The following is a 13815-nucleotide window of genomic DNA, read 5'->3' on the forward strand; positions in this document are numbered from 1 at the left end:
GGTGAGTGTGTGTGTGTGGTGAGTGTGTGTGTGTGTGTGGTGAGTGTGTGTGTGTGTGGTGAGTCTGTTTGTGTGTGTGGTGAGTCTGTGGTGAGTCTGTGTGTGTGTGTGGTGAGTCTCTGTGGTGAGTCTGTGGTGAGTGTGGTGAGTGTGTGGTGAGTGTGTGTGGTGAGTCTGTGGTGAGTCTGTGGTGAGTGTGGTGAGTGTGTGTGTGTGGTGAGTCTCTGTGGTGAGTCTGTGGTGAGTCTGTGGTGAGTGTGGTGAGTCTCTGTGGTGAGTCTGTGGTGAGTCTGTGGTGAGTGTGGTGAGTGTGGTGAGTGTGGTGAGTCTGTGGTGAGTGTGGTGAGTCTGTGGTGATTGTGGTGAGTGTGGTGAGTCTCTGTGGTGAGTCTGTGGTGAGTGTGGTGAGTCTCTGTGGTGAGTCTGTGGTGAGTCTGTGGTGAGTGTGGTGAGTCTCTGTGGTGAGTCTCTGTGGTGAGTCTGTGGTGAGTCTGTGGTGAGTGTGGTGAGTGTGGTGAGTGTCTGTGGTGAGTCTGTGGTGAGTCTGTGGTGAGTGTGGTGAGTGTGGTGAGTGTATGTGGTGAGTGTGTGTGTGTGGTGAGTGTGTGTGGTGAGTGTGGTGAGTGTGTGTGTGTGGTGAGTCTGTGGTGAGTCTGTGGTGAGTCTGTGTGTGTGTGTGGTGACTCTGTGGTGAGTCTGTGTGTGTGTGTGGTGAGTCTCTGTGGTGAGTCTGTGGTGAGTGTGGTGAGTGTGGTGAGTGTGTGTGGTGAGTGTGTGTGTGTGTGTGGTGAGTCTCTGTGGTGAGTCTGTGGTGAGTGTGGTGAGTGTGTGGTGAGTGTGTGTGGTGAGTCTGTGGTGAGTCTCTGTGTGTGTGTGGTGAGTGTGTGTGGTGAGTCTGTGGTGAGTGTGGTGAGTATGTGTGTGTGGTGAGTCTCTGTGGTGAGTCTGTGGTGAGTCTGTGGTGAGTGTGGTGAGTGTGGTGAGTCTGTGTGTGTGTGTGGTGAGTATGTGTGTGTGGTGAGTCTCTGTGGTGAGTCTGTGGTGAGTCTGTGGTGAGTGTGGTGAGTGTGTGTGGTGAGTGTGTGTGTGTGTGGTGAGTGTGTGTGTGTGTGGTGAGTCTGTTTGTGTGTGTGGTGAGTCTGTGGTGAGTCTGTGTGTGTGTGTGGTGAGTCTCTGTGGTGAGTCTGTGGTGAGTCTGTGGTGAGTGTGGTGAGTCTCTGTGGTGAGTGTGTGTGTGTGGTGAGTGTGTGGTGAGTGTGGTGAGTGTGTGTGTGTGTGGTGAGTGTGTGTGTGTTTGGTGAGTCTCTGTGGTGAGTCTGTGTGTGTGTGGTGAGTCTCTGTGGTGAGTCTGTGGTGAGTGTGGTGAGTCTGTGTGTGTGTGTGGTGAGTCTGTGGTGAGTCTGTGTGTGTGTGTGGTGAGTGTGGTGAGTCTCTGTGGTGAGTCTGTGGTGAGTGTGGTGAGTGTGGTGAGTGTGGTGAGTGTGTGTGGTGAGTGTGTGTGTGTGGTGAGTCTGTGGTGAGTCTGTGGTGAGTCTGTGTGTGTGTGTGGTGACTCTGTGGTGAGTCTGTGTGTGTGTGTGGTGAGTCTCTGTGGTGAGTCTGTGGTGAGTCTGTGGTGAGTGTGGTGAGTGTGTGTGGTGAGTGTGGTGAGTGTGGTGAGTGTGTGGTGAGTCTCTGTGGTGAGTGTGGTGAGTCTGTGGTGAGTCTGTGGTGAGTCTGTGTGTGTGTGGTGAGTGTGGTGAGTGTGGTGAGTCTCTGTGGTGAGTCTGTGGTGAGTCTGTGGTGAGTGTGTGGTGAGTCTCTGTGGTGAGTCTGTGGTGAGTGTGGTGAGTCTGTGGTGAGTGTGGTAAGTGTGGTGAGTCTCTGTGTGTGTGTGGTGAGTCTCTGTGGTGAGTGTGGTGAGTCTGTAGTGAGTGTGGTGAGTCTGTGGTGAGTGTGGTGAGTGTGGTGAGTCTCCGTGTGGGTGTGGTGAGTCTGTGTGTGTGTGTGTGGTGAGTCTGTGGTGAGTGTGGTGAGTCTGTGTGTGTGTGTGTAGTGAGTCTATGGTGAGTGTGGTGAGTCTGTGTGTGTGTGGTGAGTCTGTGGTGAGTCTGTGTGTGTGTGTGGTGAGTCTCTGTGTGTGTGTGGTGAGTCCGTGGTGAGTGTGGTGAGTGTCTCTGTGAGTGTGTGTGGTGTGTGTGTGTGGTGACTGTGTGTGTGTGTGGTGAGTCTCTGTGTGTGTGTGGTGAGTCTCTATGGTGAGTGTGGTGAGTCTGTAGTGAGTGTGGTGAGTCTGTGGTGAGTGTGGTGAGTCTCTGTGTGTGTGTGTGGTGAGTCTGTGGTGAGTGTGGTGAGTCTGTGTGTGTGTGGTGAGTCTGTGGTGAGTCTGTGTGTGTGTGTGGTGAGCCTCTGTGTGTGTGTGGTGAGTCTGTGGTGAGTGTGGTGAGTGTCTCTGTGAGTGTGTGGTGTGTGTGTGTGGTGACTGTGTGTGTGTGTGTGTGGTGAGTCTCTGTGTGTGTGTGTGGTGAGTGTCTCTGTGTGAGTGTGTGGTGAGTGTGAGTGTGTTAGTCTGTGTGTGTGTGTGGTGACTGTGTGTGTGTGTGTGTGGTGACTGTGTGTGTGTGTGTGGTGAGTCTCTGTGTGTGTGTGTGGTGAGTGTCTCTGTGTGAGTGTGTGGTGAGTGTGAGTGTGTTAGTCTGTGTGTGTGTGTGGTGACTGTGTGTGTGTGTGTGGTGACTGTGTGTGTGTGTGTGGTGAGTCTCTGTGTGTGTGTGTGGTGAGTGTCTCTGTGTGAGTGTGTGGTGAGTGTGAGTGTGTTAGTCTGTGAGTGTGTGGTGACTGTGAGTGTGTGGTGAGTGTGAGTGTGTTAGTCTGTGTGTGTGTGTGGTGACTGTGTGTGTGTGTGTGGTGACTGTGTGTGTGTGTGTGTGTGGTGACTGTGTGTGTGTGTGGTGAGTCTGTGTGTGTGTGGTGAGTGTCTCTGTGTGTGTGTGTGTGGTGAGTGTGTGTGTGTGTGGTGACTGTGTGTGTGAGTGTGTGGTGAGTGTGAGTGTGTGAGTCTGTGTGTGTGTGGTGAGTGTCTCTGTGTGTGTGTGGTGAGTCTCTGTGTGTGTGTGGTGAGTGTCTCTGTGTGTGTGTGTGGTGAGTGTGTGTGTGTGGTGACTGTGTGTGTGAGTGTGTGGTGTGAGTGTGTGGTGAGTCTCTCTGTGTGTGTGTGGTGAGTCTCTGTGTGTGTGTGGTGAGTGTCTCTGTGTGTGTGTGGTGAGTCTCTGTGTGTGTGTGGTGAGTGTCTCTGTGTGAGTGTGTGGTGAGTGTGAGTGTGTTAGTCTGTGTGTGTGTGGTGACTGTGGTGAGTCTGTGTGTGGTGAGTGTGAGTGTGTGGTGAGTCTGTGTGAGTGTGTGGTGAGTCTGTGTGAGTGTGTGGTGAGTCTGTGTGAGTGTGTGGTGAGTGTGAGTGAGTGTCTCTGTGAGTGTGAGTGTGTGTGGTGAGTGTGAGTGAGTGTCTCTGTGTGTGTGGTGAGTGTCTCTGTGTGTGTGTGTGTGTGGTGAGTGTGTGTGTGGTGTGTGTGTGGTGAGTGTGAGTGTGTTAGTCTGTGTGTGTATGTGGTGAGTCTGTGTGTGTGTGTGGTGAGTCTCTGTGAGTGTGGTGAGTGTCTCTGTGTGTGTGTGTGGTGACTGTGTGTGTGTGTGGTGAGTGTGTGTGTGGTGACTGTGTGGTGAGTGTGAGTGTGTGAGTCTGTGAGTGTGTGTGGTGTGTGTGTGTGGTGACTGTGTGTGTGTGTGGTGAGTGTCTCTGTGTGTGTGTGTGTGGTGAGTGTGAGTGTGTGAGTCTGTGAGTGTGTGTGGTGTGTGTGTGTGGTGAGTGTCTCTCTGTGTGTGGTGAGTGTCTGTGTGTGTGTGTGGTGAGTCTCTGTGTGTGTGTGTGTGGTGAGTGTGTAGTGAGTGTATCTGTGTGTGTGGTGAGTGTCTGTGTGTGTGTGTGTGGTGAGTGTCTCTGTGTGTGTGTGGTGAGTGTCTCTGTGTGTGTGTGTGGTGAGTGTCTCTCTGTGTGGTGAGTGTGTGGTGAGTGTCTCTCTCTGTGTCTCTGTGTGTGTGGTGAGTGTGTGGTGAGTGTGTGGTGAGTGTGTGGTGAGTGTGTGGTGAGTGTCTCTCTCTGTGTCTGTGAGTGTGTGGTGAGTGTCTCTGTGTCTCTGTGTCTGTGAGTGTGTGGTGAGTGTCTCTGTGTGTGTGTGGTGAGTGTCTCTGTGTGGTGAGTGTGTGGTGAGTGTGTGGTGAGTGTCTCTCTCTCTGTGTGTGTGGTGAGTGTGTGATGAGTGTCTCTGTGTGTGTGTGGTGAGTGTCTCTGAGTGTCTCTGTGTCTCTGTGTGGTGAGTGTGTGGTGACTGTGTGTGGTGAGTGTGTGGTGAGTGTGTGGTGAGTGTGTGTGTGTGGTGAGTGTGTGGTGAGTGTGGTGAGTGTGTGGTGAGTGTCTCTCTCTGAGTGTCTCTGTGTCTCTGTGTGGTGAGTGTGTGGTGAGTGTGTGTGTGGTGAGTGTGTGGTGAGTGTCTCTCTCTCTCTGTGTGTGGTGTGTGTGTGGTGAGTGTCTCTGTGTGTGTGGTGAGTGTCTCTGTGTGTGTGGTGAGTGTCTCTGTGTGTGTGGTGAGTGTCTGGTGAGTGTCTCTCTCTCTGTGTGTGTGTGTGTGGTGAGTGTCTCTCTCTCTGTGTGTGTGTGTGTGGTGAGTGTCTCTCTCTCTCTGTGTGTGGTGAGTGTGTGGTGAGTTGTGGTGAGTGTGTGGTGAGTGTCTCTGTGTGTGTGGTGAGTGTGGTGAGTGTCTCTCTCTCTGTCTCTCTCTGTGTCTCTGTGTCTCTGAGTGTCTCTGTGAGTGTGGTGAGTGTCTCTGTGTCTCTGTGTCTCTGAGTGTCTCTGTGAGTGTGGTGAGTGTCTCTGTGTCTCTGTGTCTCTGAGTGTCTCTCTCTCTGAGTGTTGATCTCCTTCACCTGCCTCCCGCTCCGAGCGTCGCTGAGCCTCTTGCCGCGGCAGAACTCGGCGAGGCCGTCCCGAGCCGCCTGCCGAGCCGCCGCCGCAGCCGCCCGCGCCTGTGCCGGGCCGCGTGCCAGCGCCGCGTGGCACCGCAGCACCACCGCCTTGTGGCGACCCTCGTGCCGGTACACCCAGAGCAGCAGGCACGGGCGGGCCGGGTCCGGAGCGGAGCACCACGTCACACGGGACACCTGCAGGGAGCCAACGGCGTCAACGTCACCGTCACCGGCAACGTTCACCGACAACGTCACCGGCAACGTTCACCGTCACCGGCAACGTCACCAACAACGTCACCGTCAACGTTCACCAACAACGTCACCGTCACCGACAACGTCACCAACAACGTCAACGTTCACCAACAACGTCACCAACAACGTCAACGTCACCGTCACCAACAACGTCACCAACAACGTCACCGTCACCAACAACGTCACCAACAACGTCACCAACAACGTCACCGACAACGTTCACCGACAACGTCACCAACAACGTCACCGACAACGTCACCGTCACCAACAACGTCACCAACAACATCACCAACAACGTCACCGACAACGTCACCAACAACGTCACCGTCACCAACAACGTCACCGACAACGTCACCAACAACGTCACCGACAACGTCACCAACAACGTCAACGTTCACCAACAACGTCACCAACAACGTCAACGTCACCGTCACCGACAACGTCACCAACAACGTCACCAACAACGTCACCGACAACGTTCACCGACAACGTCACCGACAACGTCACCAACAACGTCACCGACAACGTCACCAACAACGTCAACGTTCACCAACAACGTCACCAACAACGTCAACGTCACCGTCACCGACAACGTCACCAACAACGTCACCAACAACGTCACCGACAACGTTCACCGACAACGTCACCGACAACGTCACCAACAACGTCACCAACAACGCCACCAACAACGTCACCGAAAACGTCACCAACAACGTCACCAACAACGTCACCATCACCAACAACGTCACCAACAACGTCACCGACAACGTCACCAACAACGTCAACAACAACGTCACCAACAACGTCACCAACAACGTCACCACCAACGTCACCGTCACCGTCACCAACAACGTCACCGTCACCAACAACGTCACCGACAACGTCACCGACAACGTCACCGACAACGTCACCAACAACGTCACCAACAACGTCACCGTCACCAACAACGTCACCAACAACGTCACCAACAACGTCACCAACAACGTCACCGACAACGTCACCAACAACGTCACCAACAACGTCACCGTCACCAACAACGTCACCGACAACGTCACCAACAACGTCACCGTCGACAACGTCACCGACAACGTCACCAACAACGTCACCGTCACCAACAACGTCACCGACAACGTCACCGACAACGTCACCAACAACGTCACCGTCACCGACAACGTCACCAACAACGTCACCGACAACGTCACCGACAACGTCACCAACAACGTCACCGTCACCAACAACGTCACCAACAACGTCACCGACAACGTCACCGACAACGTCACCGACAACGTCACCAACAACGTCACCGTCACCGACAACGTCACCAACAACGTCACCAACAACGTCACCAACAACGTCACCAACAACGTCACCGACAACGTCACCAACAACGTCACCGTCACCAACAACGTCACCGACAACGTCACCAACAACGTCACCGACAACGTCACCAACAACGTCACCAACAACGTCACCAACAACGTCACCAACGTCACCAACAACGTCACCAACAACGTCACCAACAACGTCACCAACAACGTCACCAACAACGTCACCGTCACGTTCACCAACAACGTCACCAACAACATCACCGTTAACGTCACCAACAACGTCACCGTCACCAACGGCGTCACCGACAACGTCACCAACAACGTCACCAACAACGTCACCGACAACGTCACCGACAACGTCACCAACAACGTCACCAACAACGTCACCAACAACGTCACCGTCACCAACAACGTCACCAACAACGTCACCAACAACGTCACCAACAACGTCACCGTCACCAACAACGTCACCAACAACGTCACCAACAACGTCAACGTCACCAACAACGTCACCAACAACGTCACCAACAACGTCACCGTCACCAACAACGTCACCAACAACGTCACCACCAACGTCACCAACAACGTCACCAACAACGTCAACGACAACGTCACCAACAACGTCACCAACAACGTCACCAACAACGTCACCAACAACGTCACAGACAACGTCACCAACAACGTCACCAACAACGTCACCAACAACGTCACCGTCACGTTCAACGTCACCAACAACGTCACCAACAACGTCACCAACAACGTCACCAACAACGTCACCAACAACGTCACCGTCACGTTCAACGTCACCAACAACGTCACCAACAACGTCACCAACAACGTCACCAACAACGTCACGTTCAACGTCACCAACAACGTCACCAACAACGTCCCGTCACCAACAACGTCACCAACAACGTCACCGACAACGTCACCGACAACGTCACCAACAACGTCACCAACAACGTCACCGACAACGTCACCGACAACGTCACCAACAACGTCACCGTCACGTTCAACGTCACCAACAACGTCACCAACAACGTCACCAACAACGTCACCAACAACGTCACCAACAACGTCACCATCAACATCACCGTCACAACCACCGTCAACATCACCGTCACGGTCACCGTCACCGTCACGGTCACCGTCACCATCACCACCACCGTCACCACCACCGTCACCACCACCGTCACCGTCACCATTACCACCACAAGCACCGCAGCCATCACTACTGCTGCCACCACCGCCATCACCACCACAGCCACCGCCATCACCACCACCACCACAGCCACCACCACAGGCCCCACCACAGCCACCACCACCACCAGAGTCGTCAACTTAGATTTGTCAAAGCGAACTCAATGCAAGAGATCCCGATGGGCCACCGCCGCCGCCGCTTGTGCAAGGCTGGAAAATTATTAATGCCGAGCCAACAGCGGTGAAGAGCCCAGAGACTCGTAGACTGGGTCTGTAGATGCCACTGGTTCTCCACGTTCTGTAGATGTAGATGCCACTGGTTCTCCACGTTCTGTAGATGTAGATGCCACTGGTTCTCCACGTTCTGTAGATGTAGATGCCACTGGTTCTTCACATTCTGTAGATGCCACTGGTTCTTCACATTCTGTAGATGCCACTGGTTCTTCACATTCTGTAGATGTAGATGCCACTGGTTCTTCACATTCTGTAGATGTAGATGCCACTGGTTCTTCACATTCTGTAGATGTAGATGCCACTGGTTCTTCACGTTCTGTAGATGTAGATGCCACTGGTTCTTCACGTTCTGTAGATGTAGATGCCACTGGTTCTTCACGTTCTGTAGATGTAGATGCCACTGGTTCTTCACATTCTGTAGATGTAGATGCCACTGGTTCTTCACGTTCTGTAGATGTAGATGCCACTGGTTCTTCACGTTCTGTAGATGCCACTGGTTCTTCACGTTCTGTAGATGTAGATGCCACTGGTTCTTCACGTTCTGTAGATGTAGATGCCACTGGTTCTCCACGTTCTGTAGATGCCACTGGTTCTTCACGTTCTGTAGATGTAGATGCCACTGGTTCTTCACGTTCTGTAGATGTAGATGCCACTGGTTCTTCACGTTCTGTAGATGTAGATGCCACTGGTTCTTCACATTCTGTAGATGTAGATGCCACTGGTTCTTCACATTCTGTAGATGTAGATGCCACTGGTTCTCCACGTTCTGTAGACGCCACTGGTTCTTCACGTTCTGTAGATGTAGATGCCACTGGTTCTTCACGTTCTGTAGATGTAGATGCCACTGGTTCTTCACATTCTGTAGATGTAGATGCCACTGGTTCTTCACGTTCTGTAGATGTAGATGCCACTGGTTCTTCACATTCTGTAGATGTAGATGCCACTGGTTCTTCACATTCTGTAGATGCCACTGGTTCTCCACATTCTGTAGATGTAGATGCCACTGGTTCTTCACATTCTGTAGATGTAGATGCCACTGGTTCTTCACATTCTGTAGATGCCACTGGTTCTTCACATTCTGTAGATGCCACTGGTTCTCCACGTTCTGTAGATGTAGATGTCACTGGTTCTTCACGTTCTGTAAATGTAGATGCCACTGGTTCTTCACATTCTGTAGATGTAGATGCCACTGGTTCTTCACGTTCTGTAGATGCCACTGGTTCTTCACATTCTGTAGATGTAGATGCCACTGGTTCTTCACGTTCTGTAGATGTAGATGCCACTGGTTCTTCACGTTCTGTAGATGTAGATGCCACTGGTTCTCCACATTCTGTAGATGTAGATGCCACTGGTTCTTCACATTCTGTAGATGTAGATGCCACTGGTTCTTCACATTCTGTAGATGTAGATGCCACTGGTTCTCCACGTTCTGTAGACGCCACTGGTTCTTCACGTTCTGTAGATGTAGATGCCACTGGTTCTTCACGTTCTGTAGATGTAGATGCCACTGGTTCTTCACGTTCTGTAGATGTAGATGCCACTGGTTCTTCACGTTCTGTAGATGTAGATGCCACTGGTTCTTCACGTTCTGTAGATGTAGATGCCACTGGTTCTTCACATTCTGTAGATGTAGATGCCACTGGTTCTTCACATTCTGTAGATGCCACTGGTTCTTCACATTCTGTAGATGCCACTGGTTCTCCACGTTCTGTAGATGTAGATGTCACTGGTTCTTCACGTTCTGTAGATGTAGATGCCACTGGTTCTTCACATTCTGTAGATGTAGATGCCACTGGTTCTTCACGTTCTATAGATGCCACTGGTTCTTCACATTCTGTAGATGTAGATGCCACTGGTTCTTCACATTCTGTAGATGTAGATGCCACTGGTTCTTCACATTCTGTAGATGCCACTGGTTCTTCACATTCTGTAGATGTAGATGCCACTGGTTCTTCACATTCTGTAGATGTAGATGCCACTGGTTCTTCACGTTCTGTAGATGCCACTGGTTCTTCACATTCTGTAGATGCCACTGGTTCTTCACGTTCTGTAGATGTAGATGCCACTGGTTCTTCACATTCTGTAGATGTAGATGCCACTGGTTCTCCACATTCCGTAGATGTAGATGCCACTGGTTCTTCACGTTCTGTAGATGTAGATGCCACTGGTTCTTCACATTCTGTAGATGCCACTGGTTCTCCACATTCTGTAGATGTAGATGCCACTGGTTCTCCACATTCCGTAGATGTAGATGCCACTGGTTCTTCACGTTCTGTAGATGTAGATGCCACTGGTTCTTCACGTTCTGTAGATGTAGATGCCACTGGTTCTTCACATTCTGTAGATGTGGATGCCACTGGTTCTTCACATTCTGTAGATGCCACTGGTTCTTCACATTCTGTAGATGCCACTGGTTCTTCACATTCTGTAGATGTGGATGCCACTGGTTCTTCACATTCTGTAGATGTAGATGCCACTGGTTCTTCACGTTCTGTAGATGTAGATGCCACTGGTTCTCCACGTTCTGTAGATGCCACTGGTTCTTCACGTTCTGTAGATGTAGATGCCACTGGTTCTTCACATTCTGTAGATGTAGATGCCACTGGTTCTTCACATTCTGTAGATGTAGATGCCACTGGTTCTCCACATTCTGTAGATGCCACTGGTTCTTCACATTCTGTAGATGCCACTGGTTCTTCACATTCTGTAGATGCCACTGGTTCTTGACATTCTGTAGATGTAGATGCCACTGGTTCTTCACATTCTGTAGATGCCACTGGTTCTTCACATTCTGTAGATGCCACTGGTTCTTCACATTCTGTAGATGCCACTGGTTCTTGACATTCTGTAGATGTAGATGCCACTGGTTCTTCACATTCTGTAGATGCCACTGGTTCTTCACATTCTGTAGATGCCACTGGTTCTTCACGTTCTGTAGATGCCACTGGTTCTTCACATTCTGTAGATGTAGATGCCACTGGTTCTTCACATTCTGTAGATGCCACTGGTTCTTCACATTCTGTAGATGTAGATGCCACTGGTTCTTGACATTCTGTAAATGTAGATGCCACTGGTTCTTCACATTCTGTAGATGTAGATGCCACTGGTTCTTCACATTCTGTAGATGCCACTGGTTCTCCACATTCTGTAGATGTAGATGCCACTGGTTCTTCACATTCTGTAGATGTAGATGCCACTGGTTCTTCAGATTCTGTATATGTAGATGCCACTGGTTCTTCACATTCTGTAGATGCCACTGATTCTTCACATTCTGTAGATGCCACTGGTTCTTCACGTTCTGCAGATGTAGATGCCACTGGTTCTTCACGTTCTGGAGATGTAGATGCCACTGGTTCTTCACATTCTGTAGATGTAGATGCCACTAGTTCTTCACGTTCTGCAGATGTAGATGCCACTGGTTCTTCACGTTCTGCAGATGCAGATGCCACTGGTTCTTCACGTTCTGTAGATGTAGATGGCACTGGTTCTTCACATTCTGCAGATGTAGATGCCACTGGTTCTTCACGTTCTGCAGATGTAGATGCCACCACCGCCATCCACTGAACTTACGACTCTGGGTCTGGACAGCTGTCACTGAACGTACGGGACAGCTTTTTTTCCTACCTCAGAAAGTTCTGAGGCCATCAACGTCCCAGAGTCGGGGTCCGGGAATGCAGCAGCAGCAGCAGCAGCATCAGCAGCAGCATCAGAGCCAATCGCCTGAGTTGGGTTACCTGGTAGAGATGGGAGGGCGGTTGTTGTTGGGTGGTGCCGGTGGTTGTGGCTGAGGCGGTGGTGGCGGTGGTGGTGGTCGTCGTCACCGGGCACAAGCGGAGACCTTGGGCGCTCACGGTGAGGATCATTCGTGTGCCGATGGTGCCTGTGTGTGGACCGCCGAGGAGGAGACGGAGTGGAGTGGAGGGCGTGAGGGAGGGTGGGAGGGTGGGAGGGAGGGTTATTGTGGTGGTGACTGACGGTGGTGGCTGTGGTGGTGGTGCACAAAAGTTCTGCCAATCCCCACTCTGGCACCACCACCACCACCACCACAGAGTGAGTTGCAGGTCACTCACCACCACCACCATAGAGTGAGTTGCAGGTCACTCACTACCACTCAACACCAGCACAGAGAGAGGTGCAGGTCACTCACTACCACCACCACCACTACCACCACCACCACCACCCCCACTACCACTCACCACCAGCACAGAGAGAGGTGCAGGTCACTCACCACCACCACCACTACCACCACCACCACCACTACCACCACCACCACCACCACTCCCACTACCACCACCACCACCACCACCCCCACTACCACCACTACCACCCCCACTACCACCCCCACTACCACCACCACCACCACCACCCACTACCACCACCACTACCACCACTACCACCACCACCACCACTACCCCCACCACTACCACCACCACTACCACCACCACCACCACCCCCACCACTACCACCACCACCACTACCACCCCCACTACCACCACCACCACTACCACCCCCACCACTACCACTACCACCACCACTACCCCCACCACCACCACTACCACCACCACCACCCCCACCACCACCACCACCCCCACCACCACCGAGAGAGTTGCAGGTCACTCACTACCACCACCACAGTGAGTTGCAGGCCACTCACTACCACTACCACCACCCCCACTACCACCACCACCACCACCACCCCCACTACCACCACCACCACCACCACCCCCACTACCACCACCACCACCAGCACCACCACCACTACCACCACCACCACCAGCACCACCACCACTACCACCACCACCACTACCACCACCACCACCACTACCACCACCACCACCCCAACTACCACCACCACCACCAGCACAGAGTGATTTGCAGGCCACTCACTACCACTCACTACCACCACAGTGAGTTGCAGGTCACTCACTACCACCACTACCACCACCAGAGTGATTTGCAGGCCACTCACTACCACCAGCACCACCCCCACCACCACCACCCCCACCAGCACCACCACCACCACCCCCACCACCACCACCACTACCACCACCACTACCACCACCACCACCCCCACTACCACCACCACCACCACCCCCACTACCACCACCCCCACCACTACCACCACCAGCACCACCACCACCCCCACTACCACCACCACCACCCCCCCCACCCCCACCCCCCCCACCGCACCGTGCTGGCTACGTGTCCACACGCGTGCCACGGCATGCGATGTCGCCGGGATGCCCTTGGCGGCGTAGGTGGGGGCACTGCCCAGGTAAGCCACGGGGAAGCACGGCTCCTCACCCGTGATCTCAAAGACTTGTCTCCTCCTCGTGAACATCTTCCCCTGAGCCCTGAGGCACAGCAAGAGGCTACCCAGTAGTAGTGTATAGTGTAGTAGTGTATAGTGTAGTAGTGTATAGTGTAGTAGTGTATAGTGTAGTAGTGTATAGTGTAGTGTATCTCAAAGACTTGTCTCCTCCTCGTGAACATCTTCCCCTGAAGGGGAGGCACAGCAAGAGGCTACCCAGTAGTAGTGTATAGTGTAGTAGTGTATAGTGTAGTAGTGTATAGTGTAGTGTATCTCAAAGACTTGTCTCCTCCTCGCGAACATCTTCCCCTGAGCCCTGAGGGGAGGTGAGGCACAGCAAGAGGCTACCCAGACCCACAGAGACACCCAGTAGTAGTGTAGTGTAGTAGTGTATAGTGTAGTGTATAGTGTAGTGTATAGTGTAGTGTATAGTGTAGTGTATCTCAAAGACTTGTCTCCTCCTCGTGAACATCGTCCCCTGAAGGGGAGGCACAG

The 13815-nt window shown here is 52.5% G+C and overlaps 1 protein-coding gene across 2 annotated transcripts in view; it reads right to left on the bottom strand.

Moving 5' to 3' along the window:
- Positions 1-13350, bottom strand: part of LOC116958295 (protein FAM43A-like) — a 202733-nt gene extending 189383 nt beyond the window's left edge. For both annotated transcript variants that reach the window (XM_076056294.1, XM_076056292.1), the window contains exons 1-3: positions 13200-13350; positions 11744-11889; positions 4957-5190 (exon numbers count right to left, since the gene is read on the bottom strand). In XM_076056294.1, coding sequence (XP_075912409.1) covers positions 4957-5190; positions 11744-11889; positions 13200-13350 — 531 coding nt within the window. The remainder of the gene's footprint in view (positions 1-4956; positions 5191-11743; positions 11890-13199) is intronic.
- Between the last annotated feature and the right edge of the window lie 465 nt (positions 13351-13815).

Source organism: Petromyzon marinus, chromosome 75, assembly GCF_048934315.1.
Source record: "Petromyzon marinus isolate PM22_M1 ecotype Great Lakes invasive population chromosome 75, UKy_Petmar_22M1.pri1.0, whole genome shotgun sequence".
In the NCBI taxonomy this organism is placed as follows: domain Eukaryota; kingdom Metazoa; phylum Chordata; class Hyperoartia; order Petromyzontiformes; family Petromyzontidae; genus Petromyzon; species Petromyzon marinus.